At 44.9% G+C, this 17,980-nt stretch overlaps 1 protein-coding gene across 7 annotated transcripts; it reads left to right on the top strand.

Moving 5' to 3' along the window:
- Nucleotides 1-220: 220 nt before the first annotated feature.
- LOC110543187 (zinc finger protein 394-like) lies at nt 221-17,075 on the top strand. Of its 7 annotated transcripts, none has more exons than XM_060376224.1 (8): nt 221-734; nt 1,130-1,256; nt 1,919-2,026; nt 4,874-4,989; nt 7,094-7,233; nt 7,484-7,574; nt 12,471-12,616; nt 16,804-17,075. In XM_060376224.1, exons 1-3 carry the CDS (start codon nt 241-243, stop codon nt 2,009-2,011), a joined length of 714 nt encoding a protein of 237 aa, XP_060232207.1. In that variant the 5' UTR covers nt 221-240; the 3' UTR covers nt 2,012-2,026; nt 4,874-4,989; nt 7,094-7,233; nt 7,484-7,574; nt 12,471-12,616; nt 16,804-17,075. The 7 variants fall into 7 exon arrangements, with proteins under 7 accessions (XP_060232207.1, XP_060232206.1, XP_060232208.1 ...); XM_060376225.1 differs by lacking the exons at nt 4,874-4,989; nt 7,094-7,233 and adding exons at nt 9,672-9,719; nt 10,995-11,113 and having other exon boundaries at nt 223-734; nt 1,555-2,026; XM_060376220.1 differs by lacking the exons at nt 4,874-4,989; nt 7,094-7,233 and adding exons at nt 9,672-9,719; nt 10,995-11,113 and having other exon boundaries at nt 224-734.
- The last annotated feature ends 905 nt before the right edge of the window (nt 17,076-17,980 follow it).

The raw sequence follows: 17,980 nt of genomic DNA, 5'->3' as shown, positions 1-17,980 counted from the left end.
TGGCGACAAGGGGGCGTGATGCATTCTGGGATTACTCGTAGTCCCGAGCCTTCGTCCCTCCCTCTTCGGTGTCTTGACTGTGGCCCCTGATTCGCCTACAAATCCCAGAATGCCATGCGTGTTGTTCCCAGCATCATAAAAGCTGGGAGCCGGAGATGCCACTTAGTCCTCCAGGGCGCGTAGAGAGACCCAAGACGGGCGCCGCCTCTTTCTCTCTCTGTCCAGGGTCGGCTTGGGTTGATGACGTACTTCCGGCCTGGTTTGTTTTTCTCCCACTGGCACGCTGGCCGGGGTCGTAAGCTGTTGTGGCGGCGTTTTGGGGGAGACGGTGGCCGCGCGCCCCGCTTTCCGGGAATCTCAACGGGGTCTCGGGGCCCCGGAGGCTCCGATGGCGGCGGCCTGCGCGGTGGTGCTGGCGATGAAAGCAGAAGCGGAGGAGGAAGAGAAGGACCCCGGGTTTGGCGGCACCCCGAAACCTCCCGGAGACGCTTCCGGCGGCTGCTCTCCAGGGACGTTTCCGGCCCGGAGGAGGCGCTGAGCCGCCGGCGGGAGCTGTGCCGCCGCTGGCTGCGGCCCGAGCGGCGCTCCAAGGAGCGGATGCTGGAGCTGCTGGTCCTCGAGCAGTTCCTCAGCCTCCTCCCGCGCCGGCTGCGGGACCCCGTGCGCCACCGGCGCCCCGAGAGCGGGGAGGGGCGGCGGCCTGGGAGTGCGCCCTGCACCCGGCCTCCCCGTAGGTGAGTACCCCCCAAACCCCGAGACCGAGTCTTTCCGCCGCCGTGTCAAGGGCTCCGAGAGGGAAAGGCTTATTTGGGGGTGTTAGGGTTGAACAAGATCACAGTCCAGGGCCAGGAAAGCTAGGCAAGGGTGTGGCTGGTCCCCTTGTTTCCCGGTTAGCAGTGGGAAGGAGGTGGACGCTGGCACTCCCCTTGTCTCCCTTCCACCCATTCAGCCCAGTCAAAGCTGCTGGGAGATGCTGGCTAGCTCAGGCTAGTCCCGAAGCTGCATTTCAGGGACCCTGAGTCCAGTCGAGGTCACGAGGAATGCTTTGTTACCCTGTTACTTGGCTTACCAGCAACTTGCTCTCAGCAGGGACAGGGAGCTTACAATGTAAGGTCTTACGCCTCCCCAGGGCACCCCAACTTTCAAGGCCGAGGCGGGATCTCCGACCCAGGGAGAATGGCAGCAGCTGGCCGTGGACCCCCAGAACGGTTCGTGGAAAGAGAGCACGGAGGACTACGGGAGCACGGCCGTGCTGGGTGAGTGAGGCTCCTCACTGACGCTCTGTGCTCCACGTGGCTCAGGTGAGCCAGGGTCTCCTCCTGGATGCTGTGATGAAGCGTCCTTCCCAGAATGCCCCAGTTCCTGTCCTCCTGCCTCTGGAACCCCTCTTCCCAGAATGCCGTAGTTCCCACCCTCCCACCCCGGCCTTTCTCTCCCCAAGTGCCCAGGGGAACAGGTTGAACACCTGACCCCACCGAGCTCTTGGGTCCTGACGATGACATTGGAGTCCCAGGCTGGGCCTGTTCTCTCTGTGCTCACATTCTCCCATTACAGGCCTGGAGAACCAAGCTGCCTAGAACCCTGACCTGATCCCAAAGTAGGAGAAGGACTGCAAGGAGGAGGCCAAGCTTGCCCAGGCCTGGGTACAAGGCGCGCCCCCGGGGACGGACCTGGACAGGGAAGAGAAACTATCTAAAGATGCTGTCCTGCCACCGCCACAGCCCCAGGGTTCTCCAGGAGAGCCAGGGCACATGGCCACCTTGCACGTCTCCTTCAGGGTCAACAAGGAAGGGCTTTGGAGAAGTGGAGAGACAGGGCGCACAGCCATCTCACAGGTCCCCTGTGGGGCCAAGGAGGAGGGGCTTTGGAGAAATGCCAGTTTTGAGAAGGGTTGCTTACCACCCCTGTCCTTGCTCAGGGTCAACCTTGCCACTTTTGTGAAATAGTCCTCACTGGAGAACAAGTTTGCTGTTGGGAGTGGAAGCTGGCTCATCTCCGTCTGCTACTTTGAGTCTGAAAACGACTGGTGAGCCATGCTAATCCTCCTTCCCTTTCTTCCTCCCTTCACTTCCTCCTCCATCCGTTCATCTCCATCCTTCCTTTTCTAGCCCCCGACTTTTCTTAATTGATGTAGGGAGCGTTTCCTCCTGGACTGCCTTGGAGCAGTTGACTGTGTGTGTTCGCTGAGAGGTCATAGGTGGACTGGACCTTACTGTGGTCATAGATATAGTCCATGAACGTGAGCTGTACGTCAGCTCCTCAGGCCAGTGTGGTGCACAGGCCTGTAAGTCTAGCTTGACTTTAAGACCAGTGTGGGGTTCACAGCAAGTCGGAGGCCAGCCTGAACTCTGTGTAGGAGGCTCTTCTCTGACAGAGGGCAAGCCAGCCTTCAGTAGGAGCAGCTGTGCAGTGCAGGGAGCCCATGAGAATACTCAAGCCTAAGTCAAAGGACAGCCTTACAGCGTTAAAAGTGATGGTGCGTACAAGACTTACCTCAGTAAATGTAGCTAACATTGCCTGTGGATTTCAGAATTGAAATGGTTTTTATAAACATATAGATCAGTTTTATTTGGAGGAGGTTTATGGGGCAGCTTGGAAAATGCTGCTGTTTTTATCTGTGAGGACAGTGTAAACTAGGTTTTTCCTTCCTCAGGTGGGTGAACAAGCCCATTAATTAGCCGATTCACTCCACAGTCCTCAGCTTGGGCTGGCACCCCAACAGCATTTTGCTGGCTGCAGGGTCATGTGACTTCAAATGCAGGTGAGGATAAATGGGCACTGCCTGTTGCTCAGCACTGACAGGTACCCATTGGGCTCCTTTATTTGCCAAGTATAGTACCCTTTGAGCAGCTTGGTGATAAAGGGAACTTCCTGGTCTAGAAAAGGAGCTGGGGCTGTGATGTGGCTCAGCAGGTAGAGAACTTGCTGAGCTGGTTACTGTCCCCCAGCACTGCAGAAGCCAGGTAGGTGCTGCACGCCTGTAAACCCAGCACTGCATGTGGAGCTAAGATGAGAGGCTCAGTTATAGACCGAGGTTGAGGGCAGGCAGGCTATGTGAGACCCTGTCTCAAGAAAGAGAAAAAGAACAAGTGAACTGGTGCAGTGATGAGCAGAGCAAGTAGCAGAAGATACTATGGACTCAGTAGCAGAACCCTATGGACTCAGCCATAGGGTTAGCAGGAGCTGCAGCAGGTTATTGGGCACAGCAGCCTGGCCGGTACAGTGAGGGGTCTTAGGCAGAGTCGATAGTCTTGAGTGCAGGGTGAGCTCATGCTATGTCCACCCGTCCATCTCTCTCTCAGCCTGTCATCAGTTTTTAAGTAAGTTTATTTTATTTATTTCTGTGCATGTGGGTATGCACGCCTGGCAAAGACCAGAAGGGGTAAGAGATGCCCAAGAGCTAGGGGTGGTTGTGAGCTACCTGATACAGGAGCTGGGAGTCCAACCCAGTCCTCTGCAAGAGCAGCAAGTGTGTTAACGTCTGCGCTATCTCTTCAGTTCAGTTCTCTGGGTTTTGATGTGACAAGGAGTTGGAAGCATGAAGCCCAGGTTTGTCTGGCGCTGACCATCCTCCCTCAGCTTCTTGTCCTGGAATTACAAGTCTGCACCTTCATGCCCACCAGCTTCTTTCTTGGACTGTTTCAGGTCCTCATTTTGTGTCCCAGGCCACAGACTGCAGAGAACAGTGAACCTGACTTTAGCCATGTGTCTCTGAGGGTGTACAGACAGAACCTTCCCTCTGTCTTTAGCCCAAGGCTAGAGGAGACTCGCCTCCCTGCTGGAGCTTTAAGAATCATGCCACGGGTTGCTTTTTAAAACCTGTCCTTCAACAGGGCCCTTTCCCCTTATTAAAAAGAAAAGCAAAGAATTCATCACTGTTTTGTGTTGACTCTTTGGGGCAGAGTCGACCCACCTTCAGTACCTGTTTAAGGGTTTCCCAGCCTGAGGAGGATGACCCCTCCGTGGGTAAAACGGCACTTTCACAAGGGCCACCCAAGACCACCAGAACACACTTAAATTATACTTTACATCAGCAGCAATCCTGCAGTTACAAAACACCAATGGGAATAATTTTCTAGGGCAGGGCACCACAGCTCGAGGAAGGTTGGGACCTACTGGCCCATGTGAAAATTTTCCAGAAAACCAGCCCTGTCATTTATATTCAGGCCTAATAAGCAAACAAAGAAAAACAGGCAGTGTGGCTCAGTGGTGGAGCATCTGCCAAGTCTGTAGCAAAGCACCAGGTTCAATGCTCAGCACCGTGAACAAAACACTAAGAAAAATCTAGGTGGTGAAGGTGGAGCTAAGGTAGTCCCGGGGCTCTGTGCTCAGGAGTTTGTGGTCCATTAGTTATCCAGGGTCCCCTGGTTCTCCCAGCAACTAAGACTGTACAGGACTGTGAACACATCTACGGGTTGCCCATGACCCCCAGGCAGGAGAAGCCAACACCTTTAACCCTGTAGACCCCTTAGCTGCCGCTGTCGTTTGGAAGTTGGGCTTAGGGAGCTAGAGGTTTGTTTTGGTTTGAAAACAGGGTTTATCTGAGTCACTCTATAGTTCAGGCTGGCCTCGAACCCACAGAGATCTCCCTGCCTCCGCCTCCCCGAGCGCTGGGATTAAAGGCTTGGAGCCCAGAGTTGTTTTACAAAGTCTTGATGGATGGTCAGGCTCCCCTTCCTCTTCCTTCCTCCTCAGCTCCTCTTCCTCCTCGTTCTCCTCCTCCTCTTCCTCGAATCTTCCTCCTTGCCTCCTCCTCAACTCTTCCTTCTCACCATCTCCTCAACTCTTCCTCCTCAACTCCTCCTCCTCTCACTCCTCCTTCCTCTGACTCCTCCGACTCCTCGACTCCTGGTCTTCCTGCCTTGGCCTCCAGGGGTCATACCCATGTTCAGATGCTTCCCGGAGAATAAGAAGAGGCCAGAGGAGGCAGATTCTGGTCCTTCTCGTCCCTCAACCTCCTAAGGCCTCAGAGGTGACAGTGGATCCGAGGTAGGAGACAGCCCTTTGTTGGGTGTCTTCACCTCTAGCTTTATTTATTTGTGTTTGTGTATTTACATGTGTGTGTGTGTGTGTCCACCCAGCTTCATACCTGGATTCCAGGCTCCCTGTGGGTACTGGGGATCCAAACTTGGCTCCCCGTGCTGGTCCAGCAAACACATCCCTGGCTGTCCTTTCCTGCATCCTCCCTTCCTGACTGGCCTCCTGCCTCCTCTCCCGTGCTTTCCACAACAGTGTTCTCGGCCTGCATCAAGGAGGTGGACGAGAAGCTGGCCAGCACCCCGTGGGGCAGCAAGATGCCCTTTGGCCAGCTGATGGCCTAGTTCAGCAGCACTGGTGGCTGGGTGCTCGTTGTTGGCTTCTCAGCCAGCAGGAGCCACCTGGCCTGGGTCAACCACGACAACATGGTTTTGGTGGCCATGCTTCCAAGAGCATGCATGAGTCCTTGCCTGGCTGTGGGGGGGAGGGATACAGTTATCGATCTGTACACACTGGCTCTCCTAGACGAGTGCCAGCTAGGGGGAGTGTATACAGCTAGCGATCTGTACATGCTGGTTCTCCATGTAGCTAGGAGAGAAAGTATATACAGCTGGCCACCTGGCCACGCTGGTTCTCCTAGACCACAGTAGCTATGCGGAGTGTATAATTAGTGATCTGTGGATGCTGGCTCTCCACGGCAGATATGGGGAGTGTATATAGCTGGCCACATGCACTCTGGACACAGCCTAGAGCACTGCAGCCGAGGTCAGCCTGGTCCACATGTGAGGTAGGACCCTCACATGAAGGTGGCACTGCCCGAGTTTGGTCCCCAGTGTGCGCTTCACATAGGAGGAAAACCGTGTGTGACACGTTTTTCCCCTGAGCAGGGTGTCAGCTGAAGACAGAGTTTCTGCCCCTGCTCAGTTTGTTCTTCTAGGAGAACAGCGTCGTGGTTGTGTGCGCTCCTCGAGGGGTACCTCCTGTGCTGGGCCCAGGTCTTGCCTCACATACTTCCCCACAGTGTCCACCCCTTGCTGGGTGCCACCTGCCTGTGCCATTCATGGTGTGCACGTCACACACACTCCCGTGCACATAGTCTCCTGTAGTATGCCCCTTCTCGGGTGCCCCCGAGACTGCCTGTGCCAGTCTCAGGATGTGCCCCAAGCACCCTTCCCCCCACACACAGTTCCCTGCACTGTGTCCCCACACGGGGGCAGTCAAACAAGGAGCATGTGCAGCCCGGAACCCGCACGGAGAAGGGAGAGAACAGATTCTCACAGTCTTCCACTGACCTGTGTACCAAACACACAGCATAATGAACTAATAACAATCTGAAATGATAGTAAGTGTGTAAAGGCCCTTCTCACAGGCTGCACTGTGGCCTCCGCCCCTCGAGGCCAGCCAGGCTGGCATCTGAGAAGGAGGAGGCTGTCTCTGGAAGCTCTGCAGACAGGTTGGCTCATCCTGGTGTCCCCTGTCTGCCCAGCTCTGCAGGCATCTTGGGGTGAAGGCTCTGCAAGGAGTCTCCCTATTTGTTTGTTTCCTTTGGGGTTGTGGATTGGGATGGAACCCAGGACTCCTGAAGGCCAATTTCAAAAGCCAGGAAGTCTCTGGCTGCCCAAGCAGGCTGCTCTCAGAGGCCTTGTTGGTGACTGGTTGGCTTCAGCCATGCTCCGGTCACTTTTGAGCTTGGAAGGAGAAAGTAGTTCTTTGTGTCCGCATCTGCTGAGCCCTGTTCTGTCCCTACCAGCCCCATGCTGAGGCTGTGGCCTTTCCTCCTCCCTCCCTCCCTCCCTCCCTCCCGGTCTTCCTCCTGCTGCCTTCCCCTCCCTCTCCTTCCCCCTTCCTCGATCTCCTCTCTCCTGTATCCCTCTCCCTCACCTTTTCCTTACTTCTCCATTCCTGTTCTCTTCTCTATCCCTCTACCTTCCCCTCCTTCCCCCTCCTTCTCCCTCCTCTTTCTCCCACTCTCCCTTCCTCTCTCTGCCTCTCCTTCTTTATCCCTTTCTCCCCCTCTCTCTCCCTTTCTCTCTCTCTCTCCCTCTCTCTTCCTCTCCATCCCTCTCCCTCCCTCCCTCTTTCTCTCCCTCCTTTTCCCTCTCTCCTCTGACACCAGATGGCTATGAGCCACCGTGTGAGTCCTGGGACTCGAATTCAAGACCTCTGGAAGAGCAGTCAGCACTCTCAACCTCTGACCCATCCCTGCAGCCCCCCTGACCTTGAACTTATAGCCTTCTGGCCTCCACCTTCAGATAGGTAGGGCTCCATGCAAGCACCAGTAGCCAGTGTATGTGGCTTTGGGGACCTGGCCAGGGCCTGATGTAGTCTCGGGCCTACCCCCTGGGCCACATCCTGGGTGAGTGAGCCCTCCCACTCTAGGACAGGGTCTCGTCGTGTGGCCCTGAGGAATCTGGAGCCTAGTGTACCCCCAGCCATCTTTCGGTGCGGGGCTTGGGGGAATGGCCTCACTCCCTCCACCGACCTCATGGTCTCGCTCTTCTTTTAGCCAGGTGTCCATTTACTAGGTGGACCAGCAGGATAGTTGAAAATTATGCACCACTGGCATCGACGGGGCCATGATGATCTGGGATTTCAAGGTATGTCTCTCCAGTGGCAGTCGGCAGTGCTAGGGTACAACCCGGGCCATGCATACACTATCCACTGAGCTGCCCTATCCACTGAGCTGCCCTGCCGCAGTACCTAGTAGAAGAGCCGGCCCCAGAGTCCCTAAGACAAGGGGAGCACAGCCACCAGCAGGTGGGTGGGTGGTGGCTCTGAGCCACCCTTGTCCTCAGGAAAGCTTGGTGCTGTGTTGAAGCCAGCAGCCCACACAGCTGTGCACAGACACAGCTTCACAGTTTACACAGTTGGCCGTGGGCTCAGTTCTGGAATGCCCAGGCTTGGGAGGCTAAAGCAGAGGGATTGCTCTGAGCTTGGTGCCAGCCTGAGCTAGATGATAGAACCTTACACCCACACACACCAAAATATAATGCAATGAGTCGAGAAGATAGAACATGCATGCACATGAAACAAGTGTGATAATACAAAAGTAGTATAGGGCCTGGAGTGATGGCTCAGCAGTTAAGAGCACTCGCCTAGACCTCAGGATTTGGTTCCTGACACCCCCTTGGCAGCTCATGACCAGGTCCATGAAGTCTGATGCTCTTCCACCTTCCACAGACACCAGGCACACGTGGTGTGTGCAAAAATACGTACATACATACATACATACATACATAAATTAGCCATGTGGTGTAGCATTCCTATGACCCCAGTACTTGGGGAGGCGGAGGCAGGGCCATCTCTGTGAGTTCAAGGCCAGCCTGGTCTACAGAGCAAATCCAGGACAGCCAGGGCTACATAGAGAGACCCTATCTCAAAAAAACAAAACAACAAAATGACGTAAATAAATCCTGAAATAAAAGTCCAGACTTAGGGACACATGTCTTTAATTCCAGGAGACAAATGAGGATTGGTCTCCGTAGAGTTGGAGGCAGCCTGGTGTACAGAGGTCCAGGCCAGCCAGGTCAAGGCAGTGAGGGGAAGAAGTGGGAGGGAGGAAGGGAGGAGGGAAGGAGGAAGGAAGGAGTGAGGGAAGAAAGGAATGGAGGGAGGGAGAGAGGGAAGGAAGGAGTGAGGGAAGGACTAGAAGGAGGGAAGAAAGGAAGAGGGAAGGGAGGGAGGTGGAATGGAAGGAAGGAGTGAGGGAAGGAATGGAAGGAGGGAAGAAAGGAAGATGGAAGGGAGGGAGGTGGGAGGGAAGGAAGGAGAGGAGGGAGGCTGTGCAGCCGGAGGTGATATGAGCTCTTGGGGAAGATGCCAAGGTCTCCAGGGCTGATAGTTCTGCTTTCTCCAGACCCTGGAGTCATCCATCTAGGGCCTCCGCAGCATGTGAGGAGGAGCCATCCACACTAGGAGCAGGGCTCCATAAACAAAGTAACATGTCTGGATATAGTAATACTTACTTAATAAAATATATACTTTAAATATTCAAACTGTATGAGCAGGGACAGCAGAGAAACCAGCAAAATAGCTGCTGGTTCATAATTACAGTGAGTAATTTTATTATGGATGAGAGAGGAAAAATGTTCAGAGGCACCTGAAAGAGTTCAGATCAGAGAGAAAAAGAAGCAGACTTGATATGACCAAGACTGTCTCGAAGAAAATAGAGAATATTAGGAGAAAAGTAGAGGTAGCTTAGACAGAGACAAAGTATGCTTTCATCAATGCACAGGCTGGACCTAGGGCCCCCTTCACTTACATAGTGGATGTGCAGCTTGGTTAATATGTGGGTCTCCTAACAATTGGACTGAGCTTTCACTGACTCTGTTGCTTGCTCTTAGTTCCCTTTCTCCTAGCCGGGCTATCTTGCCTGTCCTTATTGAAAGAGGATGCTCTTAGTCCTGCCTCATGTGATATGTCAGGGTGGGTTGGTACACATAGTGAGCCTCTCTGAAGAGAATGAGGTCTTGGGGGAGGGAATAATGGTGGTGGGACTGTGAGGAGAGAAGGCATGGGGGCCTGTGATGAAGATATGAAATTAATTAATTAATTGGTGGAAAGAAAGACAGGGTAATTTCTAGAATATTTAGGAAGTTAGGATAGTGCAGAAAGATATGAGGCTGTTTGGGAAGGCAAAGGAATCTAGATGGGTGTTTTGAGGTGTATAAAGAGTACATTTACTCCCCCTTCAGGCAACCCGGAAGCCACCATGGGTGTTAATATCATGATAGGAGCCACAGGTCAGTAGAGAGCAGTATGTTCCTTTTCTCGGAGCAAGAAAAATGGTTTTTGCTTGACAAGGACTATATCACTAATTCTGGATGAATGCTGTTTTTGGTATGTGTGTGTGTTTGTTTGTTTTTGTTATTTGTTTCTAATCACCAGAATTCCTTTGATACTGCATATTGAGCAGGTCCAGGACTGACATTTTTGGATAATTGCACTTCCTGGGACCTAACAAGTTTAAACTATTAGGAAAGTCTAATTACACTCTTCACACCTATTATGTCCTTTTAAAAAGTAACAGGTTTAGTTATCACATGCCACTATAGAGATTTCCTTCTAATGTGTTTTTATTTCCCATACTCAAATGTGTCATATTATTAAAATCATAATTATTCAGCAGAATATCTTTACGCAGAAGTCAAAAATTATTACTATCACCAAATATAGTCACCATAAAGACAGTAATTCTAATTTTGAGTGATTTGTCCATGATTATTATGTCCAAAGTATACTACATATTTTATTAATAAATGTGCAGAGCATCTCCCATGTTTCAGTTACAATTCTTTGTGTATCTAGGATTAATATATAAAATTTACTATATACTAATAAGTATGTGCACTCCTCTCCACTCTTCCAAGCTTCCTGACTTCTCTGTGTATGAAGCTTTCTGACCATATCTCAGTAAAGCACATTCATCTTTAAAGTATTCTGTGATTTTTGCGTGTGTTAGATGCCAAGGTTCACAGCTTTAATGATTTTGCGTGCTGCCTTTTTTCACCTGGGCCTTTAAGAGGAATTGATAATCTTTGGAGATGAATATAAATTTCATGATATTTTTACATTACTGTCTTTTAAATATTATTATTATTATGGTTTATTTCAATTTCTGTAAATTATATTGTGGCTGTGGCCCCCTCTCTCATCTCCCAATCCCACCCTCTTTCCCTCTTCTCCCCCTACACCCCAGTCCTCCCCTTTTATTTGACCCTATACAAGTATTCCTCCTATTTGACCCTATATAAGTATTCCTCCTATTGTTACACTATCATTACAGTTATCTATCCTTCTATCTAACATCTATCCTCTATCATCTATATCATATGTCTGTTACACATACATCCACACACGCAATTTTTAATGATATTTCTTCAAAACATGTGGTTCAAACTTTTTTTTAAAAAATCAATGTCTTAAAGTCAAAATTTGAAATGCATGTGTCCCTTTGTCACATGGCTTGAGCCTTGGAATGTTAACATCACAGTGGTTTCTCCCCCTGACTACTACAGAATGTTACACTTCAGTGGTTCATCTACAAACTGCTGTAGCCATTTTGGCTAGTGCCAGGAAAGAAAAGGATAATTTTGTGCCCAGTGAAAGGTTCTCCATTCCAGGCTCCACTGTAAAGGTATTTTAAAATGATCATTATGATTTTCATGCTAGACTAATGGTTTCAGGAAGTGTTCTGTGTTGATTTCTCTAGAACCTGTGATCTAATTCTTAATAGTTGTTTCATGAAAAGCTACTCCTGTTAATAATAGTCAGTACCATTCCCCCAAAGAAATAAAGTTATCACGACAGAGAGGTATGCTCTGAGCTATTATACAAGACAATATTATCCATGTATCTTCAAAACTATATGCCCAAGATAGGAGAGATTATTTTCTCTTTCATATAGTTGTTTTACCCACTATGCCAACAAAGTTTTGTTGGAAAGTGCTCAGATTTCAGCCCCAAATTCAACAACTTTCTGGTTTCAAACATATGTTTCTCAATATGTGAACACTGGTTCTGCTAGATAGGAATGACTTTCTAGACATACTCATTTAATTTTAATTTTATCATGAAACTGCATTGGCAATATTTTATAAAATACCTTTACATTATTGCTGGATGCATTTGATGACAACCTTGGCTGATGTCTCTCTTTGATTGTTCAATTCACAGGGATCTTTACTCCTTCCCAAGTAAAAACTATGGCTTGTCAGTACATATTCCTTGAATGAAATAAAATGATTTAGGCATAGTAGTATTCACTTAATTACCTTAAATATTCCAACTGTATGAGCAGGAACAGTAGACTAACCAGTAAAATAGTAGCCACTCCATTATTACAGGAATTAATTTTATTATGGGTCAGAGAGGAAAAATGTTCAGAGGCACCTGGAAGAGTTCATAGCACAGAGAAAAAGAAGCAGACTTGATATGACCAAGACTGTCTGGAAGAGAATGGAGATTAGGAGAAAAGTAGAGATAGCTTAGACAGAGACAAACTTTGCTTTCATAAATGCACAGGCTGGACCTAGGTCCACCTATACACATGTAGCAGATGTGCATCTTGGTCGGCATGTGGGTCCCCTAACAATTGGACTGAGGGCTGTCTCTGACTCTGTTGCTTGCCCTTAGTTTCCTTTCCCCTAGCTGGGTTGTCTTGCCTGTCCTTAGTGAGAGAGGAAGGAAGCTCTTAGTCCTACCTCATGTGATGTGTCAGGGTGGGTTGTTACACACAATGAGCCTCTCAGAAGAGAAAGAGGGAATGGGAGAGAGAAGAATGATGGTGGGACTGTGAGGAGAGAAGGAACGGGGCCTGGGATGAAGATGTGAAATTTATAACTAAATTAATTTGTGTAAAAAAAAGTCAGGGTATTTCTAGACTATTTAGGAAATTAGGATAGTACAGAAAGAGATGAGGCTCTTTGGGAAGACACAAGAATCTAGACATGTGTTTTGAGATGTATAACAAGTCCATTTACTTCCCCTTCAAGGCACCTGGAGGCCACCATGGGTGTTGGTATCCTGATAGGAGCTACATGTCAATAAAGAGCCATATGTCCCCTTTGTTGGAGCAAGGAAAATGGCTATTTTGCTGGACCAGAACTTTTGCACAGATTCTTGATGGATGCTGTTTTTGGTATGTGTGTGTGTTTGTTTTTTGCTTGTTTCTTTCTAATCACCAGAATTCCTTCGAAAATGCATGTTGAGCAGGCCCAGGACTGGCATTTTTGGATATTTGCACTCCGTGGGACCTAAATAGTTTATACTATCAGGAAAGCCTGATTACTTTCTTTACACATATTTATTACTATTTTAAAAATAATGGGGTTAGTAACCACGTAGCACTACAGAGATTTCCTTCTGATGGGTTTTTATTTCCCATACTCAAATGTATCATTTTTAAAATCATAATTATTTGGCAGAATATGTTAATGAAGAACCTAACAGTCTCGTAGAGTTTTGCTATCTTAATTAGAAGTGTATAATTACACATATTAATGAAATTACACACTGTGCAGAAGGCAAAAATTATTACTATCAACAAAATGCAATCATTTTAAAGACAGGCATTCTAATTTTGAATGATTTGTCCATGATTATTTTATGTTCAATGTAAACTACATTTCATTATTATGAAACATGCAGAATATCTCTTATTTCAGTCACAATTCTTTGTTTCTCTAGGATTAATATATAAAATTTACTATATACTAGTAAGCATGTGCACTCCTCTCCACTCTTTAAAACTGACTTCTCTGTGCATGAAGCTTTCTGACCATATCTCAGTAAAGCACATTAATCTTTAAAGTATTCTATGATTTTTGCATGTGTTAGACTCCAAGGTTCACAGTCTTAATGATTTTGCATGCTACCTCATTTCACATGGACCTTTAACAGGTTAAAGAATTAGAAGTTGATAATCTTTGGAGATGAATATAAATTTCATGATTTTTTTTAACATTACTGACTTTTAATATTCATTTTTATTATCATTATTACATTTTTTCAAATTATATTGCAGTTGTGCCTCCCTCCCTCATCTCCTCCCAATCCCACCCTCTTCTTTTCACCCCGTATGCCCCTCCCATAGTGCACTGATAGGGAAGGTACTCCTCCCCTTCTATTTGACCCTAGTCTATCAAGATGTTTTATACAAGTATTCCTTTTATTTTTGCACACATATTATTACAGTTATCTATCCTGCTATCTAACATCAATCATCTATCTATTATCTCTATCATATATCTTTTATACACACACATGCATATGGTTGTAAAAATGTCAGTCGAAACATGTGGTTCAAGAATTGTTCAAAATCAATGTTTTAAAGTCAACGGTTTCAAAACATGAAATGCATGTCACGTTGTCAGTATGGCTTGAGCCTTGGAATATTGACATCACAGTGGCTTCTCCCCCTGACTACTACAGAATGGGTACACTTCAGTAGTTCATCTCTAAACTGCTGTAGCCATTTTTGCTTAGTACCAGAAAAGAAAAGCTTAATTTGTGCCCAGTGAAAGGTTCTCCATTCCAGGCTCCACTGTAGAGGTATTTTGAAATGACTATTATGGTTCTCATGATAGACTAATGGTTTCAGGAAGCATTATGTCTTGATTCATTCAGATTATGTAAACCCAACTTCTTGAAAAGCTACTCATATTACAATTTAGTACCATTCCCCAAAAGAAAGGAAAAAAATACCTGAACTACGCTTTGAGCTATAAAGGAGAAAGGTGTTTGTATATCTTCAAAACTATATCTGACCAAGTTATGAGTGAGGACTATTCTCTATACCATCTAATTATGGTACTCATCCTGACTACAAGTATTTGTTTTAAATTTGTGTCAGATTTCAACTTTAAAAATCTCAAAAGCTCTCTGGTTTTCAAGAGACTTTTATTGTTTCTGACATACTTTGTGTTCTTTGGCACCTAAATCTCAATATTTTGATATACACTCAGACTACACAAGAACTGTTTTCCAAACATGTTCTTTTACTTTCAGTTCTGTTATCATGAAACTGAATTGGTACTATTTTTAACATACCTTTACATTACATACCTTTCATTTATGTGCATACTGAAAACCATTGACTGCTGTCTTTTTTTGACACTTTCATTCATTTCATTAAGTGCTTTCTAACTAAAATCTCTGGGGTCTCTGTATATATTCCTTAATTTTAGCAGAGTAATGGTCACTTTTACAGATATATTTTAAATACTCAATTATATGATCTGGATAACAGGAAAAAACACCAAATCTTAGATGATTACAGGAAAGAATTTTATTATGGATAAAAGAGGAAAAATGTTCAGAGGATTCTAGAAAAGTTCAGACCAGAGAGGAGAAAAATATACTTCATGTGACCAAGCTGTCTGGGAGAAAAGAAAGAATATTAAGATAGAAAAGTGGAGATAACTCAGACAAGTAAAGTAACTGACTTCATAAAGAGATAGAGAGTAATCCTAGAATATTTTGGGAGTTAGCAGAGTGTAGGCTTGTTTGGGAAGTGACAGGAATACATGTATGGGTTCTGAGCTGTATAACAAGTACTTTTACTCCCCTTCACTTGACCTGGAGGCCAGCATTTTTGCTGATATCCTCATATCACAGGTTAGTGGAGTGCCATATGTCCCTTTTGCCAGAGGCAAGGAAAATGACTTCTCTTGCTGTATAAGAACTGTCTCAAAAATTCTTGATGAATATTGTTTGTTATCTGGTGTGTCTATTTTTGTTGTGTTTGTTTGTAACCCCATAAGTCTTTCTATACTCCATCTTGAGATGGACAAAGATGGCCATTTTTGTAAACCATTAGAAAAACCTCATTATTTTCTTCATGTCTATTTACATTCACTTACAAAGTAATGGATTTATTTAGTTATGGTGTTTCAGTGCCAATACATAAATAGATGTATATCAGTATTTTTTTTTTACTGCATTCCAATGATTCAGCCATTTGAAAGAATTATTGAGTAGAAAATCTTTATGAAATAAAATAAAATCTTTATATAAAGTATACAATTTGGTAGAGTTTTTCTATCTCAATACTCTAAAATTATACGTATTAAACTACACAGTTTAGAGAAGGTACAGTTTACTATCAACAAAATTCAATCATTTAAAGAAATAGGCATTCTAATTTTACATGATCTGTTCATGATTATCATGTGTCTAAAGTATACTATATATTTAATCATGAGATTTACCGAGTATCTTCCAAGTTGTTTCAGTTACAATTTTATGTGTCTTTAGCCTTTACTATATACTAATAAGCAAGTATCCTCCTCTATAGACATCAGTGCTGTCTGACTTTCTTGTGCTTGAAGCTTTCTGACTATCTCAGTAAAGCACATTCCCTTGAAAAACCTATGATTTTTACATCTGTTAGACTCTAAAGTTCACAGGGTTAATGACATCTCCATGCTGCCTTTTTCAGGTGGAACTTTGATAGGTTAAAAGCATTAGGAATTAATAAATGGGGATAAATATACATTTCACCATGTTTTGTACCAAGTATGTTGCCTCTTATTACACACATATTACATTAGGGTGAACAATGACATCCATGTTGCTACTCCAGTGACCAATTTTTAGGGGTCACATACTTTGGCCTTCATTTAATATTTGGCATCAATCTGGCTTTTTTTGTGAATCACTCTAGTATTTGAGTATTTCTTTTTCTCTCCAATATGTTGCTTTGCAATGTGCTTCCTGCTTTTATTTTTAAATCATGAATAATGTTGGTAAAGCTCATGAATAATGGATAGTCTTTATTACTCAAATTTTAAAAATGATTTTAGTTGAAATACAACTACTTTATTCACCCCCTTCTTCACTCTGAACAAGTGGTTCTCAACTTGTTGGTCCTGAACCTTTTGGAGATGGCATATTTGATATCTTCCTATCAAACACTTAGAGCTCAGAACAGTAACAAAATTACAGTTATAAAATATCAATGAAATAATTTTATAATAATAAACCATAATAACCATAAAATATTATGGTTGTATTCTATGACATGAGTAACAGTATTAAAGTGTTAACCATTGATCTATATCCTACCAGCTATACTTCTTCCAACATGAGTCTTCTCATGACTCTCAAGTTGATCACTTCTGGGGAAAAAAAAAGCCTATTTCTCCAATCTATTCCCAATACTTCTCTTCCTAAGTGGCCTCTTCCTTTCTATTACATTTTAAGTATGTTTGTAGCTCAACAGAATCCTGCTTTGGGAATTGAGCCTGTGTTTTAAAACTATGCACCCTTTGAAATATAGTATGGATATCAGTCTTGTTATTATCTACTGAATATCTGTTCTGTTAGGTCGAGACCTGTCCCAGGAGAATCCATATTTACCCACATGGATGCCTATGAGGAGTTCACCTCCGATGAAATATACTGAACCTTGCTATGCCAAGGCCACATGAAACTCAGAAGAGACAAAAGAAGAAAAAAAACTACATCTCTCCTTGTTCAATGATGTTTTGGTTGTGTCTAATAAACTGTGAGTATGTCCCTCATGCCTGCCATACTATTAGAGGCTACACTTTGATTAGGCTTTACGGTACAGAAATAAAATAGGTTTTTTTTATTTATATTTTGCTTTATAATTCATTATTTCCCCATTTTATTTCTTATTACACATCATCCCATGTTCTTACTTGGTCTCTTTTAAAATCATAGCTTATTTTTTAATTAATTGTTGTTATACAAATATATATATAAAGGTACATACACACACACATTTGCATTGTCACATATGAGCATGGAGGGACCACATCACATATAATCTCCAGAGGCCATAATCATAGCCTTCATATTATTTTGAAAGGTATAAAATTGGTCCTGACCTCATCAAGTACATATTTTAAGGGGTATTCTCATAAGTATGTAAATAGATTTTAGGACAGACATCAATAAAACAGTCTACTCAGTTTGGGGGGTAAATTTTCTGGACATCAATGAGTAATATTCCTGAAGATCTACTTAATAAATTGTGAGAAAAATGAAAAGTGAAGGAGAGAGTTTTTCTATACATTATAGAGACAACCAAATGCATCCAATTTTCTCTCAACCCTGAGAGAAAACTCTCAACGCTCAATATTTTTCTTTTTCTGTAAGTTCCCACCCTAGAAAATGGTGACTTGGTGTCTGACCAATGCAGGCCTAAAATAAGTGAATGGCCTAGCTGTCTGTCCAATTTATCCATCTTTCTTGTCATTTCTACTCAGCTCCCCTTTGCTCTGCAGTTTGAAATCCTTATTTTATTTTAAAAGATATTAATCAACTTAATTGAAATAAAAAAATACTGATCATTTTCCATCGATTTGTGAAACAGGTGAATTTCACTTTGACTTTTGAGGATAATGGAAACTAAAATGGGTGGTTTTCTTAAAAGAAAATCTGTTTGTTCCCCTTACCTTTGGTTGAATTGCAAAAGCAGTTAAAACTGTTTTGAGATTATCATTTATATTATGAAAAGAGAATTATCAAGGTGATG

This window comes from Meriones unguiculatus (genome assembly GCF_030254825.1).
Source record: "Meriones unguiculatus strain TT.TT164.6M chromosome 13 unlocalized genomic scaffold, Bangor_MerUng_6.1 Chr13_unordered_Scaffold_34, whole genome shotgun sequence".
NCBI lineage: Eukaryota > Metazoa > Chordata > Mammalia > Rodentia > Muridae > Meriones > Meriones unguiculatus.
Note: the sequence above shows the minus strand (reverse complement) of the source record. Positions and strands in the feature narration are given on the sequence as shown.